This window comes from Lepisma saccharinum, chromosome 8 (genome assembly GCF_977018435.1).
Source record: "Lepisma saccharinum chromosome 8, izLepSacc3.1, whole genome shotgun sequence".
Classification (NCBI taxonomy): Eukaryota; Metazoa; Arthropoda; class Insecta; order Zygentoma; family Lepismatidae; genus Lepisma; species Lepisma saccharinum.
Window position 1 is genome coordinate 87154287 of NC_139236.1, and position 21326 is coordinate 87175612.

General features: G+C 39.9%; 1 protein-coding gene across 1 annotated transcript; it reads left to right on the forward strand.

The window, feature by feature from the left end:
- The first annotated feature begins 5260 nt into the window (after positions 1-5260).
- On the forward strand, positions 5261-11780 carry LOC145991617 (uncharacterized). Its single transcript, XM_083127678.1, has 3 exons — positions 5261-5485; positions 9048-9519; positions 11694-11780. Exons 1-3 carry the CDS (start codon positions 5422-5424, stop codon positions 11695-11697), a joined length of 540 nt encoding a protein of 179 aa, XP_082983804.1. The 5' UTR covers positions 5261-5421; the 3' UTR covers positions 11698-11780.
- The last annotated feature ends 9546 nt before the right edge of the window (positions 11781-21326 follow it).

Genomic DNA, 21326 nt, shown 5'->3' on the forward strand with positions numbered 1-21326 from the left:
CTCTCTAGCCTTCTTAAACCCGAAGGTTCATGGCTGCAGCAACACAGGCCTTCCATCTGTCCCTATCTTGAGCAAGATCTATATACTCTTTTCCATCCCTACCGATCTCCTTTAGGTCCATCTCAACGTTGTCTCCCGGGTTCGATTCCCGGTGGAGGCATATAGTGGTTCGGATCCCACTTTAAACTGTAGGTCCAGTCCCGATTAGCCTTACTGTACACAAAGTGGACTTAAAACACCAACTCAATGAATCAATCAACGTTGTCCCTCCATCTTCGTCTTGGCCTTCCCACCTAAGTCTTCTTGATTTAATTATTCTAATAATATACAAATTATGTAGTTCTAAATTATGTAACCTTCTCCACTCACCTGTCTCCTCATCCCTTTTAGGTCCAAAGATTTTCCTAAGGATCTTATTTTCAAATACTCTCAATTTATGTTCCTCTTTCAATGTAAGGGACCAAGTTTCACACCCATATAATACTACAGGCAAAATTACTATTTTGTATATTTTAACTTTTAGTTTCTTAGATATTAAACGAGAAGACAAAAGTTTATGAAGAGAGAAGTAACATTCATTTCCTGAATTAAGCCTACTTTTTATTTCCTCTTTAATATAATTTTCACTTGTTAATATTACTCCTAAGTATTACTTTATTATTTATAATTAACGATTACTGCGAAGGATTTCATTACACACCCTAAGGATTGAAGATTGGAAATCTTCCAACCATATAAAACTACCATAGAAGCATCGAGAATGTATCAAGACTACCTTAACAAATGAAAAAAAATAAAGTTGGACAGTTTTTTAAAAAAAATTAAGCTTGAATATATAAAATACAAAACTAACAAATCCAACCCATATTTTACACTTCTTCCCTAAATAAAGTAGCAGCAGAATGAATGACTGTAAGGAATAAAGTAAGGTTTTGAAAAATTGTCAAGGAGAGGCCTCCTGGAAGAAGTTCAGCTTTCCGCCGCCAGATGTCAGACAAAGTTACGCAGTATCATTTGGGCAAGAAAAATTGACAGTATTTTAAAAACAGTTATTTCTTATATAATATGATGAACGTCATGAACGGAGAGCTCGTCTCCTGTTAAATAAAAGGCTACGTAAGTCACTATAAATGATAATAATAATAATAATAATCAATAAACAGACAAACAAGGAACGACGGACGAGGAACATAAACTCTTCCGGTGCGCACAGATAATAAGACAACGCTGTGTACACTTCGCAACATCTTATTTGACCGCCCCGAAAGAATTCTAAGTCCCGAAATCGTAAACTTAGCAACATTGCACTTCAGCTCCAGGTGAGAGTAGCCAACTTTGAGTAGGTCCTTCTACTAGACGAAAAACGCTGCTGTGATAGGTTTTCAATTTAACACCTTCCATGAACTTATTATAGAAACTATAAACCGCTATTATAATACACAATCAAACAAATAATAAATTGGAAAAAGAACCTTGAAGGATATTTACGATTCTGCTTGCTCGAATTGAAATTTGGGGCGTTTGAAACACTGAATAGATGTTGCGAAGTGTACGTCTGGTTCTGCAGCACTCTAGGGTTTGTAAATACGCGACCCGAGAGGGCTCGACCAATGAACAAGATTGAGGGAACGGGATTGCATCGAGGGGGAAACGACTGCAGTTACCAGCCGATGCAGCAACGTGTACACTGCTTCACTCCGCCCACTCGATTTCTCCCCATCTCTACTTTCATGCGCAGCTTAGCTCCATACATTCCCTGGATAGAGTATAGTCATACATGTTATTTATATTGGTGGTCAGAGTTATGGGTAGAGGAACTGAATTAACTGTATGAAGAGTAAGCGTTTAGTCGGGTAGACTATGTTATTTAGTGAGACGTGTTATTTTAAAATAATATCTAAATACTAAGCAGTAATAATTGCAACATGAAATTAGTGAAAAATATAAAAATATATTTCAAGGATAATTTTAAAAAATTGAAAACGATTAGAAACAATTAAAGATTACCGTGACGGAATTTGGAGTTACAGTACTGCATGGGGATGTTAAACATTTATGAGAAAATTCACTAGGATTTAATAAAATTGTTAAATATATGAAGATAAAACTATGATTAAAATCATATATAATTAAAATTAAGCCTGGTTTACCGATTTCAATGTTACTTAATTGAAGTTTGATGGGGTCGATTTTATGTGGATGACGATACGTTCTAAACTTGCTGAATTAGATGCGTTAGAATTTAGTTAAAATTAGAGGGCCTCCCCGATGGTTCAGTGGTAGCATCGTTGCCTTGTAATCAAGGGGTCCCGGGTTCGATACCCGGTGGAGGCACAGTGGTTCGGATCCCACTTTAAACTGTAGGCCCAGTCCCGATTAGCCTTACTGTGCATAAAGTGGACTTAAAACTCAAACCAAACCAAAAGTTAAAATTAGAGTTTTGGCACGACATTGTGGAATCAGTTTTACTGGATTCCAATAAGTGAGCTGCGCAGTGGTTCAGATCTCACTTAGAACTGTAGGTCCAGTCTCGATTACGCAATTTAATTAAAAATCATAAGACTTTTATATCATTCTTCGAGCCAGTGCACAATAGTCACGTCTAGTTGGCTGCACTTTTTGACACTCGGTGCAGTGCAGGCGTATCAACTGTCAGGGTGGTGCAAGGAAATGACGTTCAATCAAGTAGACGGAAAGCGGTGTTCAAGTTCAGAAGATTCAGAAAATTCCTGTCTGCTGCTTTAAACGGTCATTTGATTAGTTAGCACGAACCACGTGATCATACACCACACTTGCACCGGTCCGGAAAGTAGTGCAGACACCAAATACACTACTTGACTCCAAATCAACGAACTAGACGACTCGGTGTTGCACCGTGTAAGCAACTAGAGGCTTCGGTGCAAAGAGAGTCAACGGGGCTAATGTGGTGCGCCGGCCTAAAGTTACATCACAGATTCGATGACAAGAAACTTGAGCTCCAAAGCAATCTCCAAAACAAGTGAACCGGAAATTTAGTATTTTTTTCCCCCCTAAGTGGCGTTTGACCTTGTAGGTGAGGAAGAGCCATAAAACGTTTTACGTCGCCATTAAGAGATGTTCTGTTGCTTCGAGCAACAAAGTAGACAATGCAGCGTCCATTACAAGAATGGGATTTCTTCGTTCTACGCTTTCCTTTCGTTTTCTTTTGTTTAGCTTTTTAACTCGGTGAGTTGGTCGTCTGGGCGTAAATTCCCTTCTCTGGATGGTAATTTTACCATAAAAATTCTTCCATTGTATTACATTCTGGCATCTCGGTAGCAGAGAGTGTAAAAAAATAAAATAAAGTAATACAATAAAAGAAAAAGAAAAATGAAAAAGTAAAGAAGAAAAACAAAACAAAAGTAAGGTAAAAAGTAAAATGAAAACAAATAGAAAATAAAGTAGAAAAGAAAATACAGTGACAAGTAAAAAAATAAAATTAAAAAACATAAATAATATAAAAACAAAGAGCAAAATCAATCTAACAAGGAACAGAACACACTACGTGACACGAAATCAACAAAGTAGACCATTCATTGTTGCTCTTTGTAACCAACTATACTCTGTCCCTGGAATCTGTGGAGCAAGGCCACGTATAACGGAAGAAAAGGGGAGGAAGCTAGTTGGCGGAGCATAGAAGTGCGCGCTGTTGCAAAAGGCTGGTAGCTGCCCTCACGAGTTCATTGGTCGAGCCCTCTCGAGTCACTTGCTTGCTCCATACATTCCCGAGACAGAGGGTAGGAACGTTGAGTACAAGGAGAGTAAAAATAAAAAAAGCAGGGTTATTAATGGTCCAGGAATTTTAAATAAATTCAATTCCGGTCTAGGGAGAAAATCAGGAAGCTGTATCATTCTAATGAATGATGGGATCGAACCTCCCACTCCCAATGGGTGATGTAGCTAATCATCATTCATCCTCTTAAACGATGAGAGCACCTGCCATAACGACAAGTTAAAATGCTTGGCAGCAAAAGGCACAACTGAAATACAATACCTTAAACAACTAGAAACTGCAAATAGTCACTCGTTGGATTTTAGAACCTTGAACCCGAATCATACATGGTGAGGATTAGGATAAATACCTGTCTAGACTTAGAAGAATGATGATGAAGTTAATATCGAAGAGTAAAATCAAACTATGCTTTCTCCAGGCTTGTAGTTCACCTAAGTCAAGCAGACTTCTCTCCTTCCCAAAGTGCTCTTGCCTGTCTCTCACCAAATCGAAAAGTGAGTCGCCTGCCAGTCTGTCCGCTGCTCTAAACCCCTGTGTCAGGATATTTCCTATACGCCGATACGTGAGTTTTACCTTCCTATTATTCTAAGCTCCTTACTCCTTGTTTACCTGTTGTAAACCTTGCAGCCTCAATATATCAGGAAGTGGAAGTTTGCTTAACACACGACTGTGCATAATTGAAATACCTGAGAGGAGTGGACAGTTGGTGTAAACAAGTGAATGAACTTAGGTGAAATAAAGCTTCTAGAGAAAGTTAAAATAAAATAAAGAATAATCGTATGGATTGATACGAAGCGTAAATGGGTTCTGGACCGGAAAGAACGTTTTTATCTGTAGAGCATTTCAATTCAGAACCATCTCTTCGGATCAATTTAAATGCGTTCCAGGAATCTTTTTTCAATGAAACAATACGCAACTTGGACCTAATTTAAATTGTGCGAGAAAAAAGATTCCGGTCCTGTTGGGAGGACCCATTACTGGACCTTTAGCAACCCTGTCAAAAAATGCAGTGAAACGTGGCTTACTAATGCCTTGCTCAGGATCCGAACCCAAGTTAGAAATTAAACGTCGCGAGCTATAGGATTACACTCAAGTTCAGTTGCGGTAGCAAGAAAAGTTCAAGAACACACTTAACCTTCGAACAAGAAATTGTAATGCCTTGTAAGTGCCTGAAAACATTTCCAACACCGCTTTGTACTTCATTGCACGAGAAAGAATATCCCATCTGTCTTGAACACGCCCCATGAACAATGAGCATGCGATTTTTTGCCTGGGGCTATTTCTTTTACAAGAGGGAGGAAATGCAATTATCACTTCCATTGACCTTTACTTCGTTTCCCCACCTCCAGAGGGCAGCAGCTAAGGACCGTAATAGGGAAGAAAATTTTCACATGTGGCCGGAAGGTCTTGGAAATCTCCCGATGACGTCATGGAGCCAGTAAGTCTTCCGGTGGATACAAGCGCCACCTACCGAGATTTTAATCTTTTTTTTTCCTCTCCCCTCTCCTCGTATTTTTGGCTTTGCGGAGGAGCAAGTCCACTGACGTCTTGGAATATCCAATTAGTGCATACTGGAGAAGGCTTTTTATTGTTGTTGACCTCAAAGCCGAGGCACAGACGCACTGCCGGTACGTTGCGAGACTGTGTTCGATTTCACAAAGCTAGGAAAGATGAAAAACGTATCCGTGTTCATCGTTGGAGCGTTCGCAGCTTTTGCTGTGGTACACGGTGCAGGTGAGTGATCATATTTCTCTTTTTCTTCTAATATTAATATAATGTGATTAGGTCTTAACATAAACACACTCGTGAGTGATAATTCTTGCACGACCTGTTTTAACTGCTTGCATCAGGACATCCACGAGAGATCACACTGTGCTCAATTAATAGTAAGTGTTTTTGAAGCATTGGATTCTGATTGATGATTTGGTTTATTTTATTGCGCTCTTTTGTTGCTTTTGGCCAATCACGAATATGGGAATGATTGATGATATGACGAAACTGATGAAGGACACACACAAAGAACACCCATGCAGGAATTCGAACCCGAGACCCGTGGCGTTGTAATAACACTCCTCCATGGAGGTTTAACAACATGAAGAAGTGGAAGTGGATGAAACTGATGAGGGATCCCTCAAGATAAGATCAAGACTCGAACCAGGAACCTTCGAGGGTCAGAACATGAGTCGACCTGTCCACGCACTCGGTCACAGAGGTCGCATTTACAATTTATTGCAGAATAAATTGCTTTCCTGTTTGAGTTTCAAGTTCGTAAATGCACAGATAGGCTAAGTAAGGTTGGACCTATAACTTAAAGTGGATTCCGAATCACGTTACAAAGTTTCTCCACCGGGAATCGAACCCGGGACCCCGACTTCAAGGCTACTACGCAAAAGGGGAGCCCCTATTACTGAATAGCAAACACAGTATGTGAAATTTTATCGTGAAGGGTAGAAATAAGCTAGTTTTGTCACACTGTTGTCGAGTATCTCGTTTTTCTCTACATTTAATCTTTCCATAATAAAAAGAAATTATGGGAATTTTGCCGAAAAAAAAATTATTGTTTTGAGCTGGATAGAAGGTGATATTGTTTCAAATTACTCGTTTCGTTCAAATCAGGTTCAGTAGTCAGGACAATATTGACATTGTTAAGAATATATTGAAATACATTGTTGAAATTCCTATAGGTTACATCCTATTCTATAATACAACATTGCATTGTATGGTGGCGGCTCTTGGTTGTTGCTTTTATCTGCGGCCTCCCCGATGGCGCAGTGGTAGCGTCGTCGCCTTGTAATCAAGGGGTCCCGGGTTCGATACCCGGTGGAGGCATAAGTGGTTCGGATCCCACTTTAAACTGTAGGTCCAGTCCCAATTAGCCTTACTGTGCATAAAGTGGACTTGAAGCACCAAATAAACCAATCAACCGACTGTAGAATGCATTTCTTTGACTATGTGCCGCAGCAGTGACGTAATAAGGAAAATAAAATATTATTCGCAAATACTATTTCAAAATAAAGAATTACCTTCCATTGGAAAGCATCGGTCTCTCTGGGAAAATACTTGTTTGCTCCACCCCTTGGAAAAGGCTGGATGCGCCCATGGCTGCAATTGCAATGTAAAGTGCAAGGGCATGTGTGCCGGGAATGCGCAGAATCTTGGGGAGCATGTGAGGAAACGGTCACGGTGTTCGCACACGCACGTGGAAAGCCGCTTTCTTTGTCATCCCCAAGACCGTGACGTCACTTTCGCCAAGGTCTTAAGGTGACTGCATAAATTTCCCAATCAGAAGGTGAAAAAACTAGTTCCAGTTTCTGCGGATGTTTTCAGGAACTTCTTGCTTCCCTTTTCTTGGTTTATGTCGTCAGCCATGCGCCACTAAAGCTGGGTTGTGTTCATAGCTTAGCATAGCTATATTTTTTTCCTGGGGGGCTGATATTGTAAAGCATAGCTGCGTTCTGAGGAGCGGCATACACAATAAAATATTTATAATATTTTGAACTTTTCACTAAATTGGAATTGTACTCAAATACAAAAATGGTGATCTGGGGCTATTTTAAGGCGTTTCCGTATTCTTTTCCTCCTTTACTGTTTTCATTTGAAAATATTAATTTTCTCAAAATTTCGAGGGGGTCTGTAGCCATATCAGTCCCCCCCTGTGCACGCCACATAAAGCTATGTGTTCAGACGGTGGCAAATGTAATAGTAGCAAATTATCCATGTCACTGTTCGTCTTGTTTTATGCACTAAGAGTTGGGAGTCGAGAATCGAAAGAAAATCGCGAAACGTCTACGGGAGCATGGGTAATTCCTTCCCTTTAAAAGACCTATGATTTTTATTTAAAAAAAAATTAAGGTAAAAAAGAATAAAGTTATCCCCTGTCGTGACACCCATAATAAAAATGGTATTCCTAGGTCCTCAAATACTCACGTATTGTTATGTTATGTGTGTTGCATAACTCGACTTTGGTAACTAAACTTTACACTTAAGATCTACTACTGGAATTTACTCATCGCCTTAGAGTTAGGCACGACACATAACGAGCGAGTATTTCAGAATACAGGTGTACCATTTTTGACTGTACAGTTAGTGTTAGCAGTATGGTGTAATTTATACAGCGCAATTTTGAGGCACTCATTTTAATGTTTTGTACAACAATTTAGAAAAATTATCACTTTTACTAACACGAATTAGAGACTAATTTCACCAAGTAATGGAAAACTATACTTAAAAAAATCGAGAAATGTTGTCCGAACTGATCTTTGGACAAAAATGCTATATAAAACAGTTAATTGTTGCACAACTAAGTGAGGCGAGTGTACAATGCACCATGCCGTGTAATTCCGCGGACGTAAAATCGGGGTTTCACTGTACAGATGTAAAATTTAATGAATGCAAATGTTTACATTAATTACAACTCTTCCCATGGTTTGACCAAACATTCCCTCACGTAGCAAATTTCCACTTCGAGGGCTGGGGAAGACACTGTCACTTTTACAAATTAACTTCCAATAGTTGGTAAATAGCCTAAGACGCGCTTTGGAGGAAAGCATTTTCCTTAACATTTATGCCATGACAGAAATGTTACCGTGCAAAGTTAAAAATCTTATGGTATTTCAGATGTCATGGCATGTTTCATGGCATTTTTCAAGGATTTTGTAGCATAACCAATCAGAAGCGACCTCCACGTCACGAGTGAAGATATAATGGCGGCCGCGTGAGATGTAAACAATGTATCACTTCACATTTTTAAAAGTCGATAACTATTCAACCGAAAGAGATAATGTTTCCTAAAAAATATATATTGGGTTGAAATCAATGGCACTGCTTAAATACATGCTTCTTAGTGTATACAGTGCACGTATGGAAGAATAAATTAGTTGTTTCAAAATTGTAGACACCGGCCACTGGCTCAAATCATATAACTTTCGTGCTGTACTCGTACATTATCTGGCCTCCCCGATGGCGCAGTGGTAGCGTCGTCGCCTTTTAATCAAGTGGGTCCCGGGTTCGATACCAGGTGCTCGCTCATAGTGGTTCGGATCCCACTTTAAGCTGTAGGTTCAGTCCCAATTAGCCTTACTGTGCATAAAGTGGACTTAAAACACCAAATTAATCATTCAATCAATCGTACATTTTCTAACGTTCTCTTAGGGCTTCACATCGTAATCGCTAACCGGAATGTTACAGTAAAATTGCTTCCGTCTAAAGCGGGCGTAAGTTGACGACATTCTAGCAACCATGTCAATCAAGATTTGTTCCGCACTCACTTTCTAATCTTATTTGTTTCTTTATTCAGATACCCTTCAATACCTGAACGTCGGGCCCGTAGAGACTGGGACAAGGGAAGTTTACGAGCTGTCACTGAAGAACAAACCAGAGCAGGAAGACACTTACTATTCCTACGGCCCATTGTACGCTACACTGGACTCCCAGGCCAACCTTGCAAGGACCAAGCGCCAGCATCGCAACCGCTTCGGAGGCAGCGCCAGCGCCGCGCATGCGCAGAGCCAAGGTTTCCAGGTGCCCGGTCCGTACGGTTTCGGCGCATCCGCCAGCCAAGCGGGGACCCAGGGGTTCAGCTACGGGCCGAACGGGTTTTCCGGTTCTGCGGGTCTCTCGGGCAGCCAGACGTATAACTTCGGCGGAGGGTACGGTGCCAGCGTCTCTTACTCCAATGGGTTTGCGGTAGGCCCGGGTGGGCCTAGCAGAAGCAATGGTGCTTCCGTAACGTTCACTGGCCCTAACGGACCTATCAGGACATTCAACGGGTAAGTTATATGTTACAGACGTGATGCGATTATTTTACACAGAAAAAAACTGATTTCATTGAATTAACACAACACGTTTGTTTAAACTTCTTAGTATTCATACACAAAAATATTTATAACTCCATTAAGCCTTGTTTCCATGATTATGAAAAGCTAAATATGCTGACCAAGGCAGTAATTTATTTTATTAAAAAACATAAACTAACGTAACGTTTCAACCTTCTAGCAAGGTCTTCTTCAGACTCTGTATCAAGTACAAAAGTAATTTTTACTAAATTTAATAAATTTGACTTTGTTTGTGACTAAACAAATGTGCACGATTTCTAAAATGCATTTGGCGAACAATCATTTGTTTGTCGCCTATGTAAACAATTGTTTGGTTAACAGAAACCAAATGTTTCTTCTGGGTACATATATTTCGGAAAAACACTAAAGATGCTAATCAAGGCAGTATTTATTAGTACTAATAGCACTTACACGTAACGTTTCAACATATCAGGGTCTGCTTTAATTTTAGAACTAAACTACAAAATTCTCCTGCTGTCCCGAAAGCCAGATTTATATTGTTTTTTAATTTATATTTTTATTTTTTATTTTTATATACATTTCTATGTTATATTTTTTAGTTTAATTCTTAGTCCGCAGAAGGTTGGAACCTTACGTGTACAGCGTTCTGTGTGTTTAATAAATACTGCATTGGTCAGCAGCATTAGTGTCTTTATAACATGGAAACAAGGCTAAATAGTGTAACGTAAATTCCGGTTTGAGACACATCTGTACTATTTCATCATGTAACGCTCAAATCTTTATAACTAGGAATGAAATTCTGAGAAGATGGAATAATCCAGGAATTTTGGGACTAGGGACTATTTCCGGGATCCAATGCTGCAAAATAGATTTGATATGTGCAGAGAGCGGCAATGCATGGGCGGCCAAGTATTGACACTACTCAACATGCTATATTATTCTTATTACAAACAACGTCATTGTGTCTTCTTCACTTTTTTGTTGGAATTACAAAGCAAATTTAAGATAACGGTAACTAACAAATGAAAACATTGGTACTATTACGTTTTTCTTGGTTACACTGGCTTTTCTGCTACAATTGGCCATACGCGACAATGAGGATAAATGGTGGTATGGTGGAAGAAGGGACAATCACAAACACATATGGACGACAAAACAAACTTCATAGAAAATCATAAGGGCTGTGGATTCAGTCACCAGAGCCTCGTCAGCCTGCAAATGATGCAGCCAAGGGTGTACTACGTGGGAGAGAGGTTGACATTTGAGTGCCTTCGGAGGTCATCCCTTACATCATGTTCTACGTGAGTAGGTTAGGCACGTCAGGTTGGAATTTCTGGGCGCCCACATTCTATCACATGATGCTTCAAAGGTGGTGGTGCTACTTTTCAGTGTCAAAAGTAGCACCCAGGAAAGAAACCTCCAGCACATCACTTGTTAACAGAATTCATGAACTTTCAGTAGCTTTTCTGGAGTAGCGTACAAAAGCCAGAAAAATGCACACAAAGTAATATGTGATAGTAGATATTATCATACCACCATGGAAGTCTGCAGGATTTTTTTCAGGGAGGGGTAAGCAAGGTATTTTTTCCGGGGGAACAAACGAGACATATTTCCCCCATAATAGTGCCTCTCTCTCAAAAAAATCACTCCTTCAGTTTGAAGTTTCCATATTCCTGCAATACCCTTACAATAATTAACACATTACTGTGACTGAAATAAAATACAGTATATGTGTGTAATATATAATTTTATGGTAACAGTTATTTTCCAGGGGGAGGGGGACGGTGGCCTCCCCTTCCGGACGTTCATGCACCACCAATTTTAGCAAAAAATTCTGAACCAACGGTTCTTAGCACTGGTGTACGCAGTCCCTCCCGAAATTGAGAAAATCAAAATTTTGAAATGAAAGAAAGCAAATTCCCCTTAAAATGACCGCCCCCCGATATTTTTGTCTTTGAACAACTTGTAAAACGAACGTTAAAAATTGTAATTACGAAATGTTTTTGAAGTGTATCCCTTCCTAAAAAAAAATCCTGTGTACGCTAACGGTTCCTAGTGCTTTATAACGAAAAATTGTGCATAATTCTTGTATCTTGTCTATATTATCACTTCCTCTGCTTGATGATTCATTATATTTCTCATTATAGGTAACCTACAGGGAGATAATGAAACCTACTGAAGAACACAGGACATCGATGACACTGGCAAAATAATGTAATGGCAAACATACAATAAATTATTATTTTACATTTTTATACAACATTGTTTCTATTTTATATTTTGTTGCTTAGTATTGTAGCCTATTGTATTTTTGGTCATTTGGTTTTGTGTCATACCTCTATAGGCAGCAGCGTTTGAAGCAGAAAATGTTACCTAGTGGATGTTTGGTCCAGCCTTTTTGAATTAGCTGGGAGGTGTAGTATGTCTCCACATTTAATCATGGCAGTATGTCTCCACATTTCTTCTCGATGCGTCATTGTGAACCACTTTGGGTTAGGTTAGGTTAGGTTAGGTTAGGTTACGTTACGTTAGGTAAAGAAAACATACACACCTTTTTTTGTGTTCTCTTCACCTAACCTAATGTGGTTAACAAGAAATTAAAGTGAAGAAAAGATACACAAATAAAGAACTTGAAACATACATACATATCACACCTACAGATTCTTCCAATGTGGAGACATACTACACCTATACCGCTGGAAGGATAGTCCTGTGGTTTAACATAGTGGCATAGTGGGGGGATGCTTGGAGAAAATTTCGCTACTTGGAGTAAAGTATTCTCCCGCAACCCCTTTACTTCGAGCACTGTTTACAGGTTAACCGTAACAATAGAGATGAAAGCTACATTAGATTAGGAACAAATAGATTAAGGAACAATTTCGGTGTGACCTCAAGAACACATTTCATTTCCATTTGAATGCTCTCTTCTCATTGGATAATTTTTCTCATTACGTGTCAAGCTCTGGGGTAGATTTATAATATTTGTGCTTCTATGCCAGGGGTGCCCCCAAGGGAGGGTTTTCATGACGTGCCTGCGTCTTGGGAATTTTTTGGGGGAACAAAATGTTATAGTTTAGCTACCAATTATATATACCTTCACACAAAAAGGGGGGGATCATCTCGTTTGATTGACTTGCCGTGCTATTTCTTTCTTTACTCTTTCAATTTCAACTGCAATGAAATATTTCGAATGCCACGAGCCTTTTGATTGTTAGCATCTCGGCCAGTGGTAAACAATTTCTGGTGTTTTATTTGTGGTAGTTCCGAGTCGGCTCGTAATTTCCGACTTGCGGACTTCAGTTTCAGTGTTGGATGATTTCAGGCACGATTTGTTTCGCTTGTATGTGTTCCTGTGCTATGACAGACTGGATAATTGTAAAATACTGTCAGTTTCCGTTGTCTAAAGCTTATGTACGATTATTTCAAAAATTTAATTTAAAAAAATGATATCAAAGTATCGATTCAAACAAGTATCAATTACTGCGTTTTTATTCAAACTATATTTGTGTGTGTGTGTGGTGTAGAGGGGGGTTATGATGAACTATTATTTGGGGGGGGGGTTGATGAAAGACTTTACGTCCACGGCCTTCGCGGGGATGGGCACCCCTGCTCTAGGCTATCCTTTGTTTTTGGACCTGCCGACATTATTATTAACAATTTTGTTATCGTGAAACTTCACTTCCACTAATTCCATGCTCTGTATTAATAACACTCCGAACCAAACATTTCATTGTCCTACCCACCTCGAAATGGTAAACCACGAACGACCAAGGAACTTTATATCATAGCAGTCAAATGAATCTTCATGTGGTATACTTTGATTCTTGTCTACGAGATACGGGCAATGGTAGTTTTCGTGGCTACGTAAGCCTGTTTTCCATCACATATATATAGGCAACAGTGAAAGCAAATGAAAATTAAGTTTCACTAGAACGCTCTAGAAGGAATTGTAAAAGGGTATATTTTTTCGAATGGAAAGGAAGGCGGCTTGGCTGGCACAGGCCAAAGGTCCAGCGAAAACCGAAGAATCACTACTCTGAAGTGTTGGGTGCTGATCTTATATTCTAAGTTTATATTTTTAATAATCACAGCCATGAGATCATCTCTGAATTAATTTTAATGAGTGAATTTTAAAAGAACGCATTTTATTTTATTGTAAGTGCACTGTCCATCATTCTCTTTCACTCAAGAGGTTCATGCCCTCCTTGAACTATGAAATATTTTGATGTGAACGTATAGAAATTTACGAAAATAACGTAGGTGTTTTTTCAGACTTTGCAAGAATTCCGATTTTGTCCTTCCATAAATGAAAGGATTGTTTGGGGGAGAGGCAAGCTCTAGACGTCTGCAATATGGTAATTTTAGTTTCAAGAGCCATTGATGTAAAGCTACAAGATGTCCCAATTTAGTGAGGACAGTGCATTCTTTTAAATTTCTGTCCCGACGTTTTTCGACTACAGTCGGCATGGAAGATACCTGGGTTGACTCACATTCAGACACGTTCCTCATTACAAAAATCATTCGTAATACGTAATATAATAAACATAGAATTATTATGGTTGCTCAGTGATTTATTTTTCTTCACTTTTTTGCCACATTTCGGCTAATTCCGACAATGAGGATGAGTGACGATATGATGAAATTGATGAATGGACACTCGACAAAACATCTATGCCCAGCTCGGGATTCGAACCTGGGACTCCTGGCGTCGTAGCGCGTTGTCCAAAGAACTCCGCCAAGGACGTCGGCCCGTTGTTGAATGCTGATGTGATAAGAAAATTAAAGGACATTTGGAAACATTTTAATTTGCGGAATTCAGTACTATTCGAATGCTTTGAGAATTCAATGTTAACAGCAAGGACCAAGTGGTACGCCATGTGATAGCCTATGTATGTAAGCGACTGTATTGCTGATTGCCGGATCGGGGGATTTTTCCAGTTACTTTGGCAGCGTTGTTAAAGGTCCAGGAATTTTAATTAAATTCAATTCCGGTCCAGGAGAGAAAATCAGTAAGCGTAAATTGGTTCTGGACCGTAAAGAACCTTTTTATCTGTAAGGTATTTCAATTCGGTCCAGGAACCTTTTTCCCGAATCAGTTTAAATAGGGTCCAAGTTCCGTATTGAAATGAAACACTACGCAACTTGGATCGAATATGGACCTGACGATAAACAATTATCCACTTGTGAGCATGAAAGACTAATCCAGGTGCTGGCTGTCTCGAGAATCTAAGGTGCAAGGTAGAAATGGACGAAACGCAAACATTGCAGACACGTTGCCCCTCTCTACGTAGCCCCATTCCATCGCGCGCGTTCCTTCACTTGGTTGTAGCCAAGGTAGATAGAGATTAGGTAAAGCCATCCGAAGATTGCCGATCTTCCACGAACGCGTGACGTCACCAGAGAGGGAGTGAGCTCGGCTGAAGCAGACAGCTCCTAGCATTTATATGGGAGATTCAGAGAGCGAAAGTATATTATTACTTTTAGGAGGGGGAAAATAATAATTGTCATCCTCCAAGATGGTATTGAGGCATCCTTTTAATGATTAGTAACATAATTGAAAACGCGGTACTTTTAAAAGGGGGCAAAGTACATGTGAAAAAATGTATTTCGAAAATCCATATTATTCAAACTTTCTGACCAATGCGCTACAAAGAAAGTTGTGTGTTCTCCTCTAGAATTTCGTCATTTTACAAATCGTAATATAATTTTTTAACAAAAACGTGGCATGCTAAAGAAGAATTAAAGAGTTTTAAAAAATAATTGATTAATAGACTTAGTTTATTTCACTTCGCTTATCTGTTACATATGGCTAATCGCAAAGATGAGGATGCGTGATGATATGATGAAATTGGTGAAAGGAAAGTAGACCCATGCCCGGGCGGGGATTCGAACCTGGGGGCCCTTGGCATCGTAAAGCGTTGTGCTAACCACTTCGCCACGGAGGTAAGTATTACCAGGAAATAAACAGAAAATGGCAACCATATGGCATCTATGTTTTAATATGCGAGAAACATTTGCGAGGAGGTTATTGAAGTAACAAATAATTATTACTAGACGTTGTGATGAAAATTATTAATATATCTGAAATATCGAGAGTTGACCTTGCAGTCTCTAAATGTACTTTTAGGGTTAAGCAAAAGCTTTACTCAAAATTGCTAGTGTAAATTTATAAGCTATTAAAATTTAAAACTTATTCCTGTTCGAAAAAAGAAACTTCCAAGTCAAATTAATATTTCGTATAAATACATATATTTTTCTTTCATGAGGCTAAGAGAGTATTTGGAGGTGACGGTGGCTTGGGAAGGCTATAGCCCCGGATCTAGATCTGCAAAGGGCTTCAAGTGGGAAAACATCGTCCAGAAGAAGGGGCGAAATGATTTTTTTTAAAATGGCTCAAGAATACAAAGATATAAGTGGGCATTTGACAAGCTTAGTCTAAAACTTACAACTGAAATCGTACGTGTGTGTGTGGCGGGGGGGGGGGGGGGGGCGGGGGCTGGCTGCGTGAGGTAACACAGTGGAATATGATTCACAATACTAAAATTAAAATAAATATGTGGGAACAATAGAAATCAAAATATGTTGCAGCTAGTGACGGTGCAATAGTGAAGATGGTGTTGTAAATCATATTTTCCCGGGGCAATCATTTTTATTATTCCGTTACATACGACACAAAAATACATATTTTGGCTAAAAGAGCATTCATTCATTTATTTATTTTTGTCGTTTTACTGGGAGCAGATAAGAGAGAGAGAGAGAAATTGTCGAACGAGAATAGGGGGCGTTCCTGCCCGTCCCCCCTGTAGTGTGGTCACTGCCTATAGCTATGCTGAAGAAGAATGCGCCAATTAATACGCTATTAAATAAAACAGATACTTTTAAAACTTTTAATCAAATTATTTGTGAACTATGATTTAAATTTAGAGAGAACACATACCTGTTTAATTTAATTTGGATGAGTTAACTTCTGAAGCCTGCCATTTCCGAGCCTTCTTCCGGTGTAACTGCACTGCCCTTTGAGCCCTAGCTGCTTTCTTCAGGTGCCGGAACGAGCAGAATACTAATTAAAACAAATATGTGACAAATATATGTATGTGTATATATATATATATATATATATATATATATATATATACAAGGTGGTTATAATTAAAGTGACGGTGTTCAGAGTGGTACAGCACGGGCTGTAATGAGAGTAGCAGTCTGAAACTTCGTAGATATGATAATGAAGCAATGCGCTCGCGAATTATGCAAAAAAAAAATTGTTCCAATTCTCGCCACCAGGGTAAAAAATGGCGCTGTAAGCAGTCAAAACGTGGTATAGTTACAGGAAAAAGGCAGGAAAGATCAAACACATGAGAACAATGGCTCTGGCATGTTTATTAGGAACTATGGTTACAAGAACTGTTCAATATGGCCTCCCAATTCAGCAACATGCTGCATTCGTAACACGGCATGGTCGACGGTTGCTCGCAGCATGTCTGGTGAAATCTGAGCGACATGTCGTTGTATGCTAGCCTTCAGATCAGGCAGAGACCGGACATGTCCCTGATAGACACGATCTTTTAAATATCCCCACAGCCAGAAGTCACATGGATTAAGGTCGGGGGATCTGGAAGGCCAATCATCTGGAAACTGCCTAGAGATGATGCGGTCATTAGTGAAGGTTTCTCGCAGCAAATCTTTCACGTGGCGAGCGACATGTGGTGTTGCCCCATCTTGCATGAAAATGGTGGTGTGTTCACAGTTCCGTTCTTGCAAAGCTGGAATCACGTGTTGCACAAGGAGGTCCCTATAACGTGCAGATGTCACTGTACACCTAACAGGCCCTCGAGGTGTCATCTCCTCAAAGAAAAACGGACCAAGAATGAAGGAGCTAGTGAACCCACACCATGCAGTCACGTAAACTGAGTGCAATGGTTGTTCCTGCACAACATGTGGACGAGTGGAACCCCATATGCGACAGTTCTGAGTATTCACTGTACCGACCAGAGTAAAATGCGCCTCGTCAGTCCACAGAATATTCCCCGGCCACATGTCATCCACTTCCATGCGTGCCAAAAACCGATGGGCAAACTCACGGCGTTGTGGAATATCTTGGGGTTTCAATTGGTGCACAATTTGAATCTTGTAGGGATACCAGTGTAAAATGCACCGCAATACCTTGCGAACTGTTGACCAGGGGAGTGACAATTCACGTGCCACAGCTCTAGCACTGGTTGCAGAAGTTGAGGCATGTGCTGCACGGTCAGCTACAGCTACAGCAACTTCGTCCACAACTTCCACGGGGATGGGCCGCCTTCCTCTCCCTGCTGCAACACCCAATTCACCTGTTTCCTCGAATTTCTTCATCATCTTCTTCAGCCCATTAATTGACATGGGCCCTCTTCTCAGCCCTTTCTGTTGGCGATATTTCCGCAGTGCAGCGTTACTATTGCTCCCATTCTGGTAAAACAACTTCACTAGCAGTGCACGGTCTTTCTTCGCAATAGCCATTGCTTTTTACACGGGAAAAATCAAACTTTTAATGTTCGGCGAACATTCACATCACTAAAGGAAAAAAAAAAGCAACAAGCGTCACCAACAACCAGGGACCTCACACAATGGTTAGGCAATGTCACCGACTTTGACGTCAGAGTTACGGAAAATTCCACGTTTTGACTGCTTAAAGCGCCATTTTTTACCCTGGTGGCGAGAATTGGAACTTTTTTTTTTTTTTTTTTTTTTTTTGCATAATTCGCGAGCGCATTGCTTCATTATCATATCTACGAAGTTTCAGACTGCTACTCTCATTACAGCCCGTGCTGTACCACTCTGAACACCGTCACTTTAATTATAACCACCTGGTATATATATATATATATATATATATATATATATATATATATATATATATATATATATATATATATAAAAACAACGTGTTGAAGCTATTGACGGCGCCAAAGAAAAGACAGAAGAGAAAAATAGAGAGTGCAGTGATATTTTACGGGAAGCAGCAGGCACGTATCCAGGAATTCCTTTCCTATCTAGTGTACACAAAACAATTTCCTAAAAAAGGAGGAGGGCTCGAACCCCTGATCCCCACCTTGGATACGTGCCATTAACAATAATAGGGTTATAGAACATTCTCCGTCTTGTCTCGATAATTATTACTTTCCTTAAATTATCGTCACATTATTCAAGAAGCCAAAAACCTAATTTTATCAGTGTAAAGTGAAAAATTTCCTTGGGGAGCGGGTAGGGCCTCGAGCCACCTGATCCATACCTTGGATACGCGCTATTAACAATAACAGGCTTGCCTAGATAATTATCTCTCTCAAATTATCACAATATTATCCAAGAAGCCAAGAACCTAATTTTATCTAGCGTAAACTGAACATTTTCTGAAGGGGGGCTTGAGCCCGCTGATTCCCACCTTGGATACGAGCTGTTACCAATAACAGGGTTATAGAATATTCTTCGTCTTGCCTTGATAATTATTTCTCTACTTAAATTAACGTCTCATTATTTTATTTGACACCACAAGAAACAAAAAATCTCATTTTATCTAGTGTAAACTGAAAACTTTCGGAGGGCTCGAGCCCCCTAAGCCCCCCCTTGGATACGTACCTGGGAAGCAGTCACGTTTATTACACCCTTACATTTACATACAATATTAAAAAGTTCTGCTTTTAGATCTCGCACAATGCCCTTTTCACAAAAAAGGGCAATCCCGCATTTTTATATCAATCAAGCTGTGATATTTTAGATTTCTTCCGTTAGTTTTCTGATAATAGTTTTTACAGCTTTCCATAGTATTTAGGCATGATTTCAGTTGACAAGAACAAAATAATATTATTTCAAAACATGCAGCAAAAAGAAATCCAAGGCGCTTAAATTAAAACTCCCTTACATTGGAAGCCTGGAGAGAACAAAACAGGGGTTCCTTCGTAACACGATTTCTTGAAAACCATTTTACACATTTAAATCAACTTTGTGATAAAGTGATTAGAAAGGATGAATCTTAACAGTAAAAATTGTAACTTTTCCCCTGCTACTATATTTTAGAAGATATTCGTTGTCAAATATCTCAATATTTGCATAAGGAACCAGCCTTTTCCGTGCCGAGCTTCTCGACGATGACGTCATGCATCCACGGACAACGGCGCATACGATCTGCGCCGCCGAACGATCACCCCCTGTGTTGTAGCAGCACTGCTCGTGTTGTGATATCTGCTGGGAACCTCACTCTGGCCTCACGTTACCTCATCAACGGCTCCTATTGGCTGCTGTTCCTGGATCGGATACCAGAGCAACACGTGACGGTTTTATTTGAACTCAATGTGACGCCACACTAATATAGTTCATTGCGTTATGTACAGCAAATCTTCGACAAGGACGTTTTTGAACCTGGCACACGAGAGAACAACAGCGTTTTGATTTATTCCCTCCGCTACGTTTTCTACAACCGCAGTGTGACATTCTAACGTAAAGCGTACTCGCGGACATTTTTAGAAGAAACTTTTAATTGGTCAAGCCTAGTCTGTAATTGTAAATAAATTCAATCCAGGATTGGGAGAGAAAATCACCAAACGTAAATAAGTTCCAGACAGTGGTATAACCTTTTCATATTTAAAGCAATTCAATTCGATCCAGAAATATTTTTCCGGGTCAACTAAAATACAGTCCAGGAACCTTTTATCCGGATGAATTTCAATTCGTTCCAGGAACTTCTTTTCCAGAATGAATTTCAATTCGGTCCAGGAACGTTTCTTCCAGAATGAATTTCAATTCGTTCCAGGAACCTTTTTTCCAGAATGAATTTCAATTCGGTCCAGGAACCTGTTTTCAATGTAACAATACTGAACTTAGACCGAATTTAAATTGTGCGAGATAAAGGATCCGGTCGTGGAACGGAACGCAATAGAACCCATTAGAATTTATGGATTCCCGGGCCATTAACAACCCTGTACTTTGGACCATAATATTGCAAATTACCAATTGTACTATTAGCTGCAATACTACCATAGCATTGGTGGTGTCAACTAACACTCCAACAGCATTTCGGGTCTTCTATTTTTTCAACATTTTCGGATCTAGCCCCCCCCCCCCCAAATCCTGTGTACGGGAATGTTCTCTTTGTAATGAGTAGTGAGTGCAACTATCACATCCGCTGACGCAACATGATTGATTGATTAAATTGAAAATTTTGAGTGCGTCAGCACTTTGGCTATTTTGCACCACATTACACGAGGTCGAGCTCCTTATTTTAACAAGCCGGTCCCCGTGGCAGAGTGCTTAGCACATCGCGCTACGACACCAGGGGTGCCGGGTTCGAATCTCGGCCTGGGCATGGATGTTTGCGAGTGTCCATTCATCAATTTCATCAGTCATCGCCATCTTCGCAAATTAGCCAAAAGTGGCACAAAAAGCGAAGTAAAATAACGTTCAATCCTCATTCTAATTACAATCAACAAATGTCTTTGAGGATTGAAATCTTATAATTAAAGTCTGAGGCTGTAAAGAGGTCCTCGGCACATGTAAGGGCAAACACAGGGCAACAGAGCCTTACAGAAGATTATACTGGCTCAGACGCCAGAGCCTCGTTGCCCTGCAACATTGCAGTTACAGGGATGTACTCCGTAGAAGTGAGGTTGCCTTTTGGGTGCCTCCTCAAAGGTCGCTCCTGACGCAACATTCTTAGTTCTCTCTCTCTCTCTCTCTCTCTCTCTCTGCACTTGGCATTTAAACATGCGTTCTTTCATCTACACAGCAAGAGCTTAGTCGGTCGGATATAA

What these genes read in the sequence shown, in the direction of transcription:
- LOC145991617 (XM_083127678.1), top strand. Translation starts at nt 5,422, where the DNA reads ATGAAAAACGTATCCGTGTTCATCGTTGGAGCGTTCGCAGCTTTTGCT. An exon ending in TGCTGTGGTACACGGTGCAG is followed by an intron (nt 5,486 to 9,047) that starts GTGAGTGATCAT and finishes TTCTTTATTCAG; the next exon opens with ATACCCTTCAATACCTGAAC.